Here is a 15,636-nt window from a genome sequence, read left to right as displayed (position 1 = left end):
GGGTGTTTCAAGGGTGCCCGCGCGGCTACCTTCCTTCCTGGGTCTGTTGTCGCGCAGGCCAGGAGGTCGTGCGCCCGCCACCGGGTGATCGCAGGCAGGCAGGCAGCTGAAGAGACCCCCTCCGTGGTCTTTGGGGCCTTCCTGGGTCTGTTGTCGCGCAGGCCGGGAGCTCGCACGCCCACCGCCGGGTCTACATAATGGCTCTTGATAGGGTAATATGGGGAGACCTTTGAGGGTGCCGTTAATTCTTTGTAAAGGAAGTGGTGGGGTCCTGGCCTAGGTCAACACAGACAGTCTTGTTCTTTACAGTATATGTAATAAGCCTGTAAAGCACTGTGAGCCCTGGGAGAGAGAATCTGAACTCTTGAGGCAAATTTTATATATTACACAACATCAAGATTACATAATCTTGGGCCTGGGATTTAGCTCAGTGGTGCCACCGCCTGCCTCTCAAGCACAAGGTCCTGAGTTTGATCCCCAGTACCAAGGGGAAAAAAAAATTAAATGATCTTGTGGCATATGTTTTGCATGTGTCATTTAACATTCATCCAATCATCACATTCATAGATAAACTGAGGAGGTTTGTTTTATATTGTTTTTGTGGTGCCGAGGATTGAACCGAGGGCCTTCATACTGAGCCGCATCCCAAGCCCTTTCTCTATTATTTATTACCAGGCAAGGTTTCCCCAAGTCACTAAGTTGCCTGGTGTAGGCTTGATCTGCAATACTTCTACCTCACCTCCCCAAATGCTGGATCACAGGCAAATGCCACCATGTCCAGCAACTGTGGGGTTTAAGGCTATCATTTTTTTAAATTCCTTAAGGAGATAATCCTTATGCCAACATACTGAGTTTTCATAGTCCAGTTCCAAATCAAAGAATATGTATTGCATGCCTTCTGTTTGTGCTCTATTACATATTAGTTGCTCTCTGGGAAAAATTGTATGCAGCTTTAAAATATTAACTCATCTGCCATGATATCAAAAACCAGTGGAATATTGTAATTTATAATCTAAGAATCAAAGTGTGCTGCTCTCTGATGCTACATTATCACTGAGCATGGATATGGAATTTGCTGCAACTTAACTCAAAAGAGTTGGTCTCTTGTTGCTATTCCTGTCTTGGTATACAGTTACCTATATGTAGGCTGAAATGTAGTTTCATATAGGTAGTTTCATCTCTCGATGAGACAGGTCACATCTTTGAGTGAGGGGCCCTGTTCTGAGCTAACCCTCATTTTACACCTGCCTTCCCAGATTCTCCAGGGTGACTGGGGTGAGAGATGGGTTTACAAGAATCTTCTGTGACTACTAAACTAACAAGCCAGTGCATGTCAGCCCCTGAGGAAGCAGACAATGTTTCCTGTGTGAAGAGTAGCACCACAGATATGATTATCTCAGAATAAATGACAAGAGGCTTTTAAAAGGGAAAATTAGGCAGTTATTTTTAATTGTTGAGTAAGGTAACAGCCCAGTACCATACCAAAAAGAAAGAAAGAAAGAGAAAACAGCTCAAATTCTCACATGTGTAATTGCAAATAATGACTCTATTGTATCTTATTCTGTCATCTACTAGGTTCTTTTAAATATATTTTCTCTAGTAGACATGCATGACCACTGGTAAACACTTCTGCTTTCTTCAAACCCAGGTACTGCATGAAGAAACCACAATTCCAGGAACGGATTTAAAACTTTCCTACTTGAGTTCCAGAGCTGCAGGGTATAAGTCAGTGCTCAAAATCACCATGACCCAGTCTATCATACCGTTTAATCTAATGAAGGTACACTTGATGGTAGCTGTTGTTGGAAGACTCTTCCAAAAATGGTTTCCTGCCTCTCCAAACTTGGCCTATACTTTCATATGGGATAAAACAGATGCATATAATCAGAAGGTCTATGGTCTGTCTGAAGCTGTCGGTAAGTTCCATATAAATCTTCTTTGCAATGAAAAAATTGTCTCAAAGTCAGAACTATCATAAAATTAATTGTAACCAGTGCAAAGTCAATGGACAAACAGAAAGAGTCACAGTGAGGTCATCCTAGAGAGGTTGTAAGCTGGCTGGTTTATATCTACCATGAGAAAACAGATGTACTCCTTATGATGAGAAGAAAAAGGGTACTTTTTCTGGCTGAAATTGTATCTTAAAAGAGTTCTTCAAATGATATTTTAGGTTATTATATCCTCATTTGATTTGTTTTCATATACATTTTCTTATTGTATCTCTTGCATTTTTAGTTTGTTCTTTTCTTTATAGATTTACTTCCCAACCTTTTATTATCCTTTTTATGTTTTCTGTATCTGACCCTGAGGTAGTTTCAGCTGATAATTTAATAGAAATCAGGCAAAATTTGTGTGGGGATTATTTCTGCTCTTAACTTAAAGGGCCAGTCATTTAAGTGGAAGGACAATTTTAAAACATCAAACCACTTGTTTCCTTACATGACTCAATGGTGCTACCAAAGTTTGACATGTAGATATATATCTGCAAGCTCAGCTCAGAACCTCAAAAACTAAAAGATAAAATTTTTGTTGTATTAGCTCCTACTTGAAAATGAAATATGTGTTTTATTCTGAAACTAACATGGGCTAACAAGAAGCAAGACATATTGTGTAAAGGTACAAGATCCCAATCATAAATATAACTGTGTTGTTTGCTTTAAACATACAAATAAACTTAATGGGGAAAATAAATAAATAAATAAATGAAATGGGCTTGAATTTATTCAAACCAATAGTTGCCACTTCTCCTTTCACTTTTTTATAAATTTTAAAGTTCACATTTGTGAACACTGAAATTTTTTCAATTATGAATTACTAATTTACTGCTAGTTTATTCCTGATATATAAATACATTGTCATAATTTTTTCTATTATTTTTTATAATTTTGTTCTATTGAACCTTATTATCAAAAGCATTCTCCATAGTTGAATGCTCTTAGAAACTAAAAAGCTTTAACTATTCAAATAGCAAACATTGTTTTAGTTGTTATCATCTAATCACCATTAAGGGCCAACTTATCTTACCTAATTACTTTACCAGTTACCCAATCTAAACTTCATTTTGTGCTGTGAAACCCTTGTGAGAGATTGGTATGGCAAGGAGGTTGAACTCATTTATATTAAGTCAGTAGAAAATAACTTCTTGAGGTCATTATTTTCTAAGTCTTTCATATGGTCAAATCATCTTGTATAAAAATAAATTCCTCATAATTGGGTAGAAATACAGTCTCACAACGCAATTGTCAAAGGGTTTTTCTTAAACTAATAAAATGAATTTCCACCTGTAGTTGAAAAGATGAACTGTGATGTGTTTTAATTCCAGTGTCAGTTGGATATGAATATGAGTCATGCTTGGACCTGACTCTCTGGGAAAAAAGGACTGCCATTTTGCAAGGCTATGAATTAGATGCGTCCAACATGGGTGGCTGGACATTAGATAAACATCATGTGTTGGATGTTCAGAATGGTAAGATCTTGTTTATAGATAGATAGTTAATACAGCCCATATTCAGCCTAGATTGTAGCAACATTTTATCCTGTGTGTCCTGTAGAATTAGTCTTGGTAGGAAAACAATGAGATATTTATAAAGACTATAATAAACCCTAAAGTGGAAATTACATAATATTCTTTCACTGAACTTTAAAATGTTCAATGTTTGTCACCACAGGAAATTACCATTTGAAAGTAACTGACTAATACTACATGAAAGTTTCTGTGTAGGAGTCTTCACCACAGATTCATCCCTTAAGTGTCTAATTCTGCGTGAGTCAGTGAGTGTAGTATTTTGGAAAAGTTCACCAAAAATGGAGGCAGGGAGAGTTTTTAGAAACAAAGATAAAATTTTAAATCTATGTGACTTAGCCAGGTATGGTGGTGCACACATGATCCCAACACTTGGGAGGCTGAGGCAGGAGGATTGCTGCAAGTTTGAGGCCAGCCTCAGCCATATACTGAGTTCAAGCTTAGCTTGAACAACCCAACAAGACCCTGTCTCAAAAAAAAAATAAAAATCTATATGATTTTCCCAAAATACTTCTAATAGATTTTTAATTCTTAGATCATTAATCTGTTCTGAATATCTACCTATTTTTTCAGTTCTGCTTGAGTTATATTTGAAAAAATTTTACTTAAGGTGGGGAAATATAAATGAATAATCTGAGGAAAAACAAGAATCAAAAGTATTACTTGCAGCATACCTGATAATGTGATAAGTGAATGTGCTCTGAATAAATGTTTCAGACATCACAAACCAAAAAGGATACATTACTAACAAAATATGATTCCCTTTCTCTCATAAGGAATATTTGGCTTTTTGCTACCAGAGATCTAACTCAGGACCTTATGCTTGTGAGACAGGCAGCAACACCACTGAGCTAAATCCCCGGCCCCCAGGAATATTATTTATATTAAACATATTATGTTGGTTTTACTGTGTTTGTGATATTTTGCCCACGTATTTGTCTGCATGTCAGATAATTTAAAAGGGCTTTGTTAGAAAAGCAAAACCTTGCGATAGTTTATTTTAACCTCCTGTCCTAAACCATATGCTAGTAATTCTACAGTCTCCTTTTACAAATAGCCAGAGGAGGAAATTTCACAGCGCTGGCTAAGTAGTCTACCTTTGGATTTTGCAGAGGTTTTTGGAAACTTCAGAATGTTGAATTGAGCATGTAACACAATTAAACATTTCTGATTAATTATCACTTTCCGGTTTAATATTGCATCAGTGTTCATTCGTTTTTTTAAAAAAACTTTTTGTAAGTATTGGAGAGGACACATTTTAATTTTTCCAAATCTATTCAATCTAAAGTAGTTTCTAAGCCAAAGTGTGAAAATACTGGCATATTACCTCCAGAAGACAGTTTAATGGTACTGAGCAAATAAGTAATAAGAAAAAGTCAGAAATAGCTATCTCCAGCATTTCACAGCAGAATAAAGCCTTGCTCCTCTCTCAGTTGTGTACTGGCCATCAGGATATAGTTTAATTTGCACACCCGAAGGTTGGGAGCAGAGCACATAACTAGTGCCATGTGCAGCACACGTTAGAAAAGTAAGCCTCACCACCAACGAGTATGCTCCATATGCTATCTCTGAGCGTCTCTTGAAGCATCAGTGTTGACTGAAGCAGTGGTAGTTTCAATCTGTTATGTGAGTAACACAACAATTAATCATGGTCTTTCAAAATGCAGAGCCATGTGCCAACCATGCTAGTAGCTGCTCTTGATTAAATTATTTAAAATTATTTCATACAATTTGCACATCTTTCCACGTTCCTTCAGGAGTCCTTCACAGACAAAACTGGGAAAAACCTCTCCAGATGCATTTTGCTTAGGGTAAAATGATATATACAGTAAAATTCATAACCATTTAGCTATAGGATTTCACTCTGGAGATTATAAACCAGTAAGGAGACTGTAAGTGAAGGGCTTTGGAAAAACCTGTACCCTTGTCATTTACTACTGTTGAAATAATTGACCTTCAATATCACATTCAGACAGGCAGAGAAACCTCCTGGTATTCTGTATTCAGGCCTGTTGTTGTGGTGCATGCTTGTAATCTCTGCACCTGGGAGGCTGAGGCAAGAGGATTGCTGGAAGTTTGAGGCCAACCTGGCCTACATAGTGAGTTCAAAACCAGCCTAAACCTCATAGCAAGTTCCTATTGCAGAAAAAAAAAAAAAAAAAAGCTGCATGTAAAAACTGAACTATCTGAAATTCTATACTTCAAAACATGTTATAAATGCTGGGTATAATGCTGCATGCCTGTAATCCCAGCGCTCTGGCTGAGGCAAGAGGATCACTAATTCAAACCCAACCTGGGTAACCAAGTGACTTTCAGAGACTCTGTCTCAAAATAAATAAGAAGAGAGCTTAGAATGCAGCTCAGTGCAAAGATCCTGGGTTTAATCCCCACTACTTCAAGAAAAATAGAAATTATAAAGTATATGTTATTTTTAAATGTGAAATAACCTAAGTCACAAAATGAACTGATTGCGATTTTGAATTTTATCCAAGAGGAGTTTGACAAGTAGTGACTTTCCAAAGTGGCATGTGTCTAATTGAATAAACAAAGTGATTTGCAATCATGACAAGGTGGATGAGCTATAGAAATATATTACAGAAGAAGGGAAGGCAAAGATGTAGACAGTGACAAGTGTTTGTGCAGGCACCCTGAAACATGGAAATAAATATTCTAATGTTCATCTTTCTATTCTGTCATAATACAGAATCATGAAGGGCCAATCCTTCAAAGTAATGACTGAATAAATCAGGTGCAGTAGAGCAGTAGGCTGACTTGTAGGAGTCTTTGGATAAAAATTGCAGAACTGACTTTCATAGTAAATTAGCTTTCCATAATTATCAAATAACAATCACAGAAAGAAGAGTCTTAGGTATCATTAATGTATTCTTTGAATATTCAAGGCAAAATGCATTTTATCTCTTTAAATTATTTTTCCTTAATTTTGGATAAACCTGTTTTATCTTTCCTGATTTCTTTATGTAAATTTGCTGTGATTATTTCAACACTCAAATAGCAAAGCATTTTTAAAAAATAATCACAAAATGCACCTAAAATGTGCTGAGCTGTAAGGGAAACAAATTATTCTGATCATTTCTACACTTGAAAATTATCCAAAGTAGAGGAAAGTTTTCTATTTATACTTTCATGGGATTATTCTTTTAACACTGTATCTGCTAAGAGGTATAGTCATTAGCTCTAAGAGTTTCTCTGAAACGTAGAACATCCAATAAATATATGGAGCTCTAAAGTCGGAGGAGCAGGTGGTTTGTACAGATTGAGAAGTGTCATGAGATATGCATTAAACAGTAACAGCTGACCATCCAGTGGATATCAGACCCAAATGAAGCTCTACTAGCAGTAAAATGAAAAAACTGAAGTCTCAACGCAAATCTAGTTTCTAACTATGAAAATCTTTAATATGTCTTTGGAATTTTTTCTCAGATTTTCATTTACAAATGAGCAGGCTTGCACTTTTCTTTATAAAACTATCGGCACTTTCATGCCTTGAAGCAGAATTCACTTTGAATCACAAACTGGGCTTTCACAACAGTTTTGTTATATTTTATATTTTAAATAATATCATATATATGTATATATTCTTATTTCTGATGAGAATATGAGCAAGAATATTCCTTGACAGATAGTAGAAATCAAATAGGCCTCTGCTGTCTGAGGGTGTAGCTCAGTGGTAGAGTTCATGCTTAGAATATGCAAGGCTTGGATTCCTGTTGCAGCCAACCTCAACCCCAAAGGGAGCTGCTGTTATAATTAACAATTTCAGAAGCCTGATAAATATTTTCTGACTTTATTTTCCACAAAGTGTTTTAACTTTTTAAAAATGAAATATAAACTTATAAGAAATAAATGTATATTCCTAAGGTATCTTTTTAATTGGATAAATATGCAATATTTTCAACATTAATTAACAAGGCGAGCTTGTTATTCTCTAAAGAATATTATGTACATTATGGTCCTCAAACTTGGGCACATTAAGTTTACCTGGAGAGTTTTTAAAATTTCAATGCTGAGGCTGCACCTAGACCAGTTAATTAAGAATCTTTTGGGATAAGAAAACCAAGCATTAGCGTTTTTTACAGCTCTTAGAGAAGTTCCATTATATACCCAGGACCAAGAATCACTGATGTTAAGAATTTGGGTTTTTAATTTTTATTGTCCTTTCTTCCTTTCACCAGGAACTCTTTAAACGAACCATAGGCACCATTTTGTATGTTCTATGGACTTTATAATATAATATTTTATACTAGGTAACTGAATAGAGTTCTTTCCAATAGAAATTTTAATAAAAGTTTCCCCGTCTAAATCTAAAAGGCACTGAGTCTTAGGTCTATAGTGAACATTTTTATTTTTCATTTTTATACTTGTATTATTAAAAATGCATTGTTTTTTCTTCCAGGTATACTGTATAAGGGAAATGGGGAAAATCAATTTATCTCCCAACAGCCTCCCATTGTCAGTAGTATCATGGGCAATGGACGGAGGCGCAGCATCTCCTGTCCAAGTTGCAATGGTCAAGCCGATGGGAACAAACTCTTGGCCCCCGTTGCTCTAGCTTGTGGAATAGATGGCAGTCTGTACGTAGGGGACTTCAACTATGTCCGCCGGATATTCCCTTCCGGAAACGTAACAAGTGTTTTAGAACTAAGGTATGTCTTTTCTTAAGTTGGGATTTTAATAAAAGCCAAACTGCCTCTTTTTAAAGAAATCTTGGATGTGTTATATAAATTACTTATATACCTACCTTTTTAATGTTTAAAACTCTCCCTAGGAAAAAAGTCAGTTTTTGGTTAAAGATAGGATAACACATGTGTATTGTTTTATAAAGGTATGTATGAGTTTAAAATATTTTACTGCTTTCAGGGAATTTCAGTGCTCTAATGGAATAAAAGTATGATTTTTAAATATCTTGGGTTTTTTACAGAATAGCTGTATGGTATCAGTATTACACTTTTCTTTTACCATGATTGAAATTAAGGTATAAACTTTTCTTTTGATATCAAGACATAATAATAATAAACGAAGTTTACAACATTTTACTAAAATGTTGAATTTTCAAGTTAGGTCAACCCATAAGCTCCAATGCCAATAATGAAAGTAATATGTTGTTGTCTTGCTTTGCTTAAATGTGATTATCAAATCAACCTGTTCTGCAAGTTATTTATGACTTTGGCCTGCAAAATTCATTTCCATTGTTATTTCTGCTTGAATTGACAATTTTCCATATAACTAATTAGGATCTCAATATTTACCTCATATTTTAAAAGCCTTTTCTAACTGTGCTTTTTTCCCCACCTTTCTTATCTGCTTCCACCAAGAAATAAAGATTTTAGACATAGGTAAGCATCTTGCTTAAAGGTTATTACACATTTTCAAATGTGCTTTTTACATTTCAATGTGACTTTGAAATTGTTTTCTAATAACATCATCATGAGAGAGGAAATTCAGTATCACAGCACATCTAAAGAATTAAATCTGCTTAGTTGAGCCATTATTTTACAATATAGTGCAAAATATACAATATAATTTGAGAAATATTTTCAGGTTGGCTCATAAGATAAATTCTGTTACAAAAAATATTATAATGACTGTCTCTGTATAATAGTAACACAAGAGAGTCTTAAGCTTCCATCACTGACCTGTGTAATCTGAGCCATATTGAAAATAACAAAGTTTGAAGCACAGCGGGAGTTTGAGGAGGCCTGTTTAGCGTGACCAGTGTGCATGGCAGATCATGATTATCAGACCCAAAGCTTATGCAATTTGGGAGACTTTGTTTAAGAAAAGGAATCAAAAAATATTTTACTTTTAAAAACATTTTTTTAAAAAGATGTATAAACATTTTGCCAGGGCCCTGAAAGGGATCCATGCAAGTGTGGAGTTCTGAAACTTCACAGGCTTTATTAGCTTCCCTTCTGCACTCATCTCCGCCTGGAGTTTCCATTTTCTTAAGTTGGAGAAGTCTCTAGATAGACGTAATCTTTCTTCAAAGCTGATGATGAATATAATTAAAGAAATTCTATCAGCTCAAAAATTTTTAATATTTTACATGTTGTGTGCACTTAGCTAGAGAAGGTACAGTAAAGGATACTTTTCACTGAAAAACTTTCCTCAGGACAGAAAAAAAAAAGGGAGAAGCAATATTTCAAAGTAAAACTAGCAAAGGCAAGACAGGTTGGACATATTAGATCTAGCATAGCCATTAAAATATCTAAGGCTATAATATCAGGTTTAAAAATTAGAGATATTTCATGTGAGATACTGTAGATCAATAAATCAACATAACCAATTTAAACCATTGCATAAAGATTGATGACTAGCAAATAAAAGCAAAGCCCCACTGAAAGCCGTTGCATATCTGAGTGACAAGGCATGATCCCATGACCTTTTCCGGAGATCCCATATTGGCCTCCTACTTTCAGCTAATGGGTCAGTCACATGGTAAGATTAACGCTGAACCTACCCCAGAATACTGAGCATGCAAAGCTCTTCTATTAAAAACCACTGTAGGATATCAAAATCTCTCTGACTTTGCTTTCCTGGTAGCTTTGGAGAATAGCAGAAAGACATACAGGTGTGCACACCAACTCAGTGTGAAAATGCTGCAGATAATAGGTGATAGAAAAATGATCAAAGCAGTTACCTTTCTAGCAAGCTGAACTATCTATGCCAGGCACAGTGAGTGCCAGATAGTTTATATATGTCACTGCAGATCCACACAACAATCGTTCTGGGTTACATAGGAGGTGGTGAAGGCTTGAGGATGTTACCTATCTTCCCCAAGATCTACAACTAAGAAATGTGGAGCAGAGATTTGAAGCACTCTTAAAAAAATGCTCTGTACCACACTGCCTGTTTCTATATGTACCAATGGAGAGGTTTCTGTGGTAAGATTTTGTGAGATGCAAGAAATTAGACTTATTTCATGGTCATTTTTTAAGTTACTCAGATCTATAATCTCTTTCTCTAGAAAAAAACTCTGGAGTCAGAGCTATTATTCACAATGCTTTTCAATAGGAACTCATTATGTACTAGCTCATTTTGTACTAACTTGGAAGTGATACTCATTATAATCCCTCTCTCATGATTCTTCAATACCTTTCTCTTCTGTATATCATCATCCTGACCAACTCTGGGTTTCTGCATTTCCTTTATGTGCTGTGCATGCAGAATATACTGTTTGGGTTTTATGTTGTTATTCATCTGTATTATATCAGTGTTAACTGATTGCTTACCATGTGCCAGACATTTTGACAAGTAGTAATATTAGATGGAGTTCTCAGAAACTCACAGTTTATTCTTTGAGACTGAATCATACACGGCTTATACCATGAAGGTAGTTCTGTGGACGGAGATTCCAAGAACATGGGAATGTGGCAAGGAGGGTTCCTGAAATGGTTGATTTTGAGATAGCCCTGAAATCTGATTAAAAGAAACAACATGAACAGGAAAGTACAGTCGGGGGAGGGGACTCTAAGTTTGAGAGAATGAGTGAATGTGAATCACATCCTCCTGAATGAAAGTCAAGTGGATCTGATTGACTGGAGCCTTGAGAGCACTAAGGACTCACTCCTTTATCTATAGGATAGCACACATAGTGGGGAATCTTTTTAGGTTCTTGACCAGAAGTGTATTCAAGGTGGTCTTTAAGGAAGCTTAGTTTAGTATTATTATTCAGGATAATACGAAGATCCATTACAAAGCTGATGCAACAAACCAGATTCTGGATACATAAAACAGGAAGCTAACAGCGAAGGAAATCAACCAATGGAAGGCGAAGAATGATAAGTTATACGGTGTTTAGAAATAAGATGATGTCGAAATTGTACAGGATCTTTATGTCCAAATAATCAGACAAATGATGATGTCATCTTAAAAAACAGGAAATTCATTTGCTTAGTAATCTAAATTGACGTAACAGTTCAACATACAATATATCACCTTCCTGGAGCTTCTTTATTTAGCTTAAAAAACTAAAATTACTTTCAGATACTCCTTGGTTGGCCTCCCTATAATCATCTTTTTACTGATTATAAGACCCTGCCTGGTTCTCTCTATATCCACACTTTTCTGAGTAGCATTATAGTCATGTGAATATTAGGAATAGGTAACAGAAGAAAAAAGTACCTGAAAAAGGTGTCTAAATTTATGAAAATGAACAGTATTATCAATTTTGAATATTTAAGTAAAATATAAGAATGTATGCTTCTAATCCTTTTACTCTACTTCATATAGTATAAACAGTTCCATTAATTGGACTAATAGAGAAATATTTAAAATATTGAATAAATATATAGACACATAGTCTTCTGCCAAAGCAATCATGATAGTCTTCTGATTTTAAAGCTTGGTGAATATGCTTCTACCAAATTAACAAATACTGCCGGTATATATAAAAATAAGTCTTCAGCTGTTCTTTAATGGATAGAAATAAATACTACTTGATAAACATATTAAATTTTTTCCTAAATGGAAGCTTCTAAAATACTTTAAAATGTGTTTCTCTCTGATATTCTAAACATTTCTCCCTCTGATGTTAATAGTATCAGTTTGTTAACAAACCCCTCTAAACAGACAATACATTTTAACTCATCTTTGTTCCAATTCTTTAAAATTCTAAAATAAAAACCTTAAATTAAATAATACCAGCCAAAGGGCATTTAAACATATAGGGCTAAGAATCAACTTTATGTATTTTACCAATTAAAGGGTCAAAGAAAGTGTCAACAACAAATCTCTGAATTCACATCAGTTAAAGATGCTAAATTGTAGAAACTTGACTCAGCACTCCTTGATTGACTTAGTGTTTTAAAACGAAGTATGAGTGGCCGGGGATTTAGCTCAGCGGTTCGGTGCCCAGCCTTGCAAGCTCAAGGACCCAAGCTCAATCCCTGGTACCATAAATAAATAAATAAGATGAAGCATGAACAGAAATACCATATCCCAAGTCCTTGTTTGCAATAATCTTACCACAAAATAGGCAGTCTGACTTTTATACATATTATTTTTTATGCATCTTTAAATGCTGGTGTGCCAAGACCACCTATCATGTGAAGGTACGAGATCCCAATAATGAACGTAACTGTACTGTGTACCTAAAATATACCAATAAACTCAATAAAAGAAAAAATAAATAAATGCTGGTGTGCTAAGGGCTATGGCATAATTTCCAACTGAAAAGTTAAAAATGCTAATATTGTCCACTGCATGGCTTGTTCTTTGCAAATACTTCTCTCTGGTATAAGACCACTGAACTACAACAAAATAAATGAGTATATCCAGCCTGCACTTACCACTGGATTTGTGTCTAATTGAATAAGACGGTAGAGAAGATAAGATGGCTTGATTATTGTGATAATAGACACTTCAAGAGGCATTAAGAATCAAGGTGCAATATACAAAGGTTCTTAACTTGATCTCGGTGTTTTTGCTTTTGCTGCTATTGTTCAGAATTGTAACGTTATTTTAAACCCTTCTGAAATGGCAACATCTCCGAGCATCAGTCACACAGTCATGTTCTTGGGTGCCTGCTGCTGCACAGAGATTTCCCAACACCGTACATTCTGTGAATCCTTGTGCTCCGGCTGCAGACGTTCAGTCGTTACAGCCACACAGGTCCACACTAGACGTATCACTCATCTGAACTCTCAGCACTCAGTTGTACCGACACACCAGCCGCTCCAGTGCTGTTCAGGGTGTTGCAAAGCAAGCACTACCTCACCCTTTGAGGAAACTATGCTTAAAACTAACTGACCTTGAATCCAACTCATATTGCATCTATGAGTCAGAGCTTCTCTTTCATCAGTCCATCAACTAGAAATTTCCACATTCACTGTTTTCTTTTACTATTACACTACTGAACATTCTTCTGACGTAGGAGAGGCCAGAATCTAAGACCCGGTTCTAATTTTCCTCGCTAGGTTGCACTTCGGGGAATTTATCCAATTCTCATTTCCTACCATTCTGTGGGGAATAGTTCCAGAGGCTGCTGCTTCTCTCGAGGATCACATGTTCCTCTGAACAACAGAATTCTGCACAAAATTAGAGCTTTCTTTTGGTAGACATTTTAAAAGTCAAAGACATGTGTTGCTTAATTTAGAAATCTCTGTGTTCTTGAAAGAGATGCATCAGGACGGGAGAAAAGCAAATACAAGCACCACTGTGAACATTTTTTTATTACCACCCCACTAAACTAGAACTGGTACCAATAAAGGCACAGTTTAAGATTTAAATGTCCACTGGTTTTTCATCAAGAAGTCTCATATTCTGTGGCTCCTGTTGTGTGTGTCACCACCATCAAGCAGATTCAAATAATTGACTTCTATCTCAAAATGAAGGATATCATGACAAAGAGCACACGATTCATTTATATTTGATATAAACTAGTCATTTTTATTCTGTAATGACTTGCATTTCTTTTTTTTTCCTTTTATTGAGTTTATTGGTACATTTAAGGTATACAGTACAATTACGTTCATTATTTTACATGACAGGTCTTGGTTCTCATTTTTTTCCCTTTGTCTGTGCCCTCCCTTCACCCCCTCCTTCCCTATGACTTGCATTTCTTCATGAGTCCTTCAAATCACTTTTGACCTTTTTACATGTATTTACAAACTCTGACCTGGCTCTTGGTGCTAAAAGAAATTAATAGTTATAAAGGAGACTCCAAAACTGAAGGTGTTGAGACCTTTGTATGACTACTGAATTTCTCTGTACACCAACATCATATTCACAGATATCCCTAGATCATTAGAGCTCCCAAAGGTCTCTACAGACTGTGTCATTGGTGACGAACCCATGGCATATGTGCTGCAGGGAGCTATTTGCATCATTGAAAGCTCTAAAAGGTTTGCCATCGCTGCTCTATGTGATCAGCTGCCCTCCCCCAGCAATGTGAGAAATACTAGTAAAAATTACAGCTCATTAAGAATAGAATCTCTTATGGGAGCCATGCAGTACATATGTTCAGAACTTACAAGAAAGAAAATTAAATAGTGAGGAATGTTTTGTTAGAACCTGACTTTATCATTAATAATAAAGCTACTACTTTACTGTTAGAATTAAAATATTCATGTAGAGTTTGTTTTATACTTCCTTTTGTAGTCCACTCTGACCTTGATGTCACTATGTAGTTCAGGCTGTCCTCGAATTCAAGGCAATCCTCCAGCCTCAGCCTCCCAAGTGCTGAGATTACAGGCATGGGCCACTATGCCCAGTTTATAACTTCATATTTTAGATGTTTACATAATAGTATAATTTTGTGTGTCTGACTATGGAAAAAGGAAAAGAGAATATGAGCGTGAAAATCAATTAGTAAAATCAAAACATGGAATTTGGTATACTCTTGTCAGTTGACATCATAGATGAAACATCAGATATTTGTTTTTTCAGAAGAAAATATACATGGTACAAAATTACTTTGTTTTTTACAGTACTGGGGATTGAGCCCAAAGCCCCACACTGAACTATACCCCGAGACCACCTTTTTTTTTTTTTTTTTTTTTTTTCTTTGACACGGGTCTTACTAACTTTCCCAAGCTGGCCTCAAACTTGAATGTGTTTAGGGAGATTAAATTTTTATTTCCAGCCCTTTGTCATAATTTTTCCATTCCTTTGATAATATGGGTCTTATCATTTGTTACAGGAACTAGGACATGTTTTACATCTGCATTGCTTTGTAGTTATAAAACTGAGGCCCTGCAGTTTGCAGCTCTGTCTGTACCTCACCAAATTCATAGAGATATTGCATAGCTCAGTTCAAAACTTCATAAGTAAAGTGATAGGAAGAGCATTCTGAGACTGCCTTCTACACTTGAATGATCGCATTTTATTATCTAACCTCATAGTTGTGGACAAACATTATCAACTACATCAAATTTCTTTTCTTGATTATGATGGAGCAACCAAGATAAATACATTTGGTTTTGCAGCAAGAAGAAAAGGGATAATTGCCTATGATTAAATATGAATGAAATTAGTAGTATGTTATATTTCACTGGAGAATTTGTTGGAGATAAGCTTTCTCTTAGAATAAACTTTGTCACTCAGGAACAATTTTTTTTTTTTGGTGCCGGGGATCAAACTCGGGTCCTTGCGCT

General features: G+C 35.7%; 1 protein-coding gene across 1 annotated transcript in view; it reads left to right on the top strand.

Annotated features, from left to right (window-relative positions):
• The window catches only part of Tenm3 (teneurin transmembrane protein 3), a 615,432-nt gene that overhangs the window by 555,641 nt on the left and 44,155 nt on the right, over nucleotides 1-15,636 (top strand). The window contains exons 18-21 of the mRNA XM_033765428.1: nucleotides 1,649-1,916; nucleotides 3,323-3,466; nucleotides 7,938-8,187; nucleotides 8,857-8,877. Of these exons, the coding sequence (XP_033621319.1) occupies nucleotides 1,649-1,916; nucleotides 3,323-3,466; nucleotides 7,938-8,187; nucleotides 8,857-8,877 (683 nt within the window). The remainder of the gene's footprint in view (nucleotides 1-1,648; nucleotides 1,917-3,322; nucleotides 3,467-7,937; nucleotides 8,188-8,856; nucleotides 8,878-15,636) is intronic.

This window comes from Fukomys damarensis, unplaced genomic scaffold (assembly GCF_012274545.1).
Source record: "Fukomys damarensis isolate Sample0158 unplaced genomic scaffold, DMR_v1.0_HiC HiC_scaffold_18, whole genome shotgun sequence".
NCBI classification, from domain to species: Eukaryota; Metazoa; Chordata; class Mammalia; order Rodentia; family Bathyergidae; genus Fukomys; species Fukomys damarensis.
Note: the sequence above shows the minus strand (reverse complement) of the source record. Positions and strands in the feature narration are given on the sequence as shown.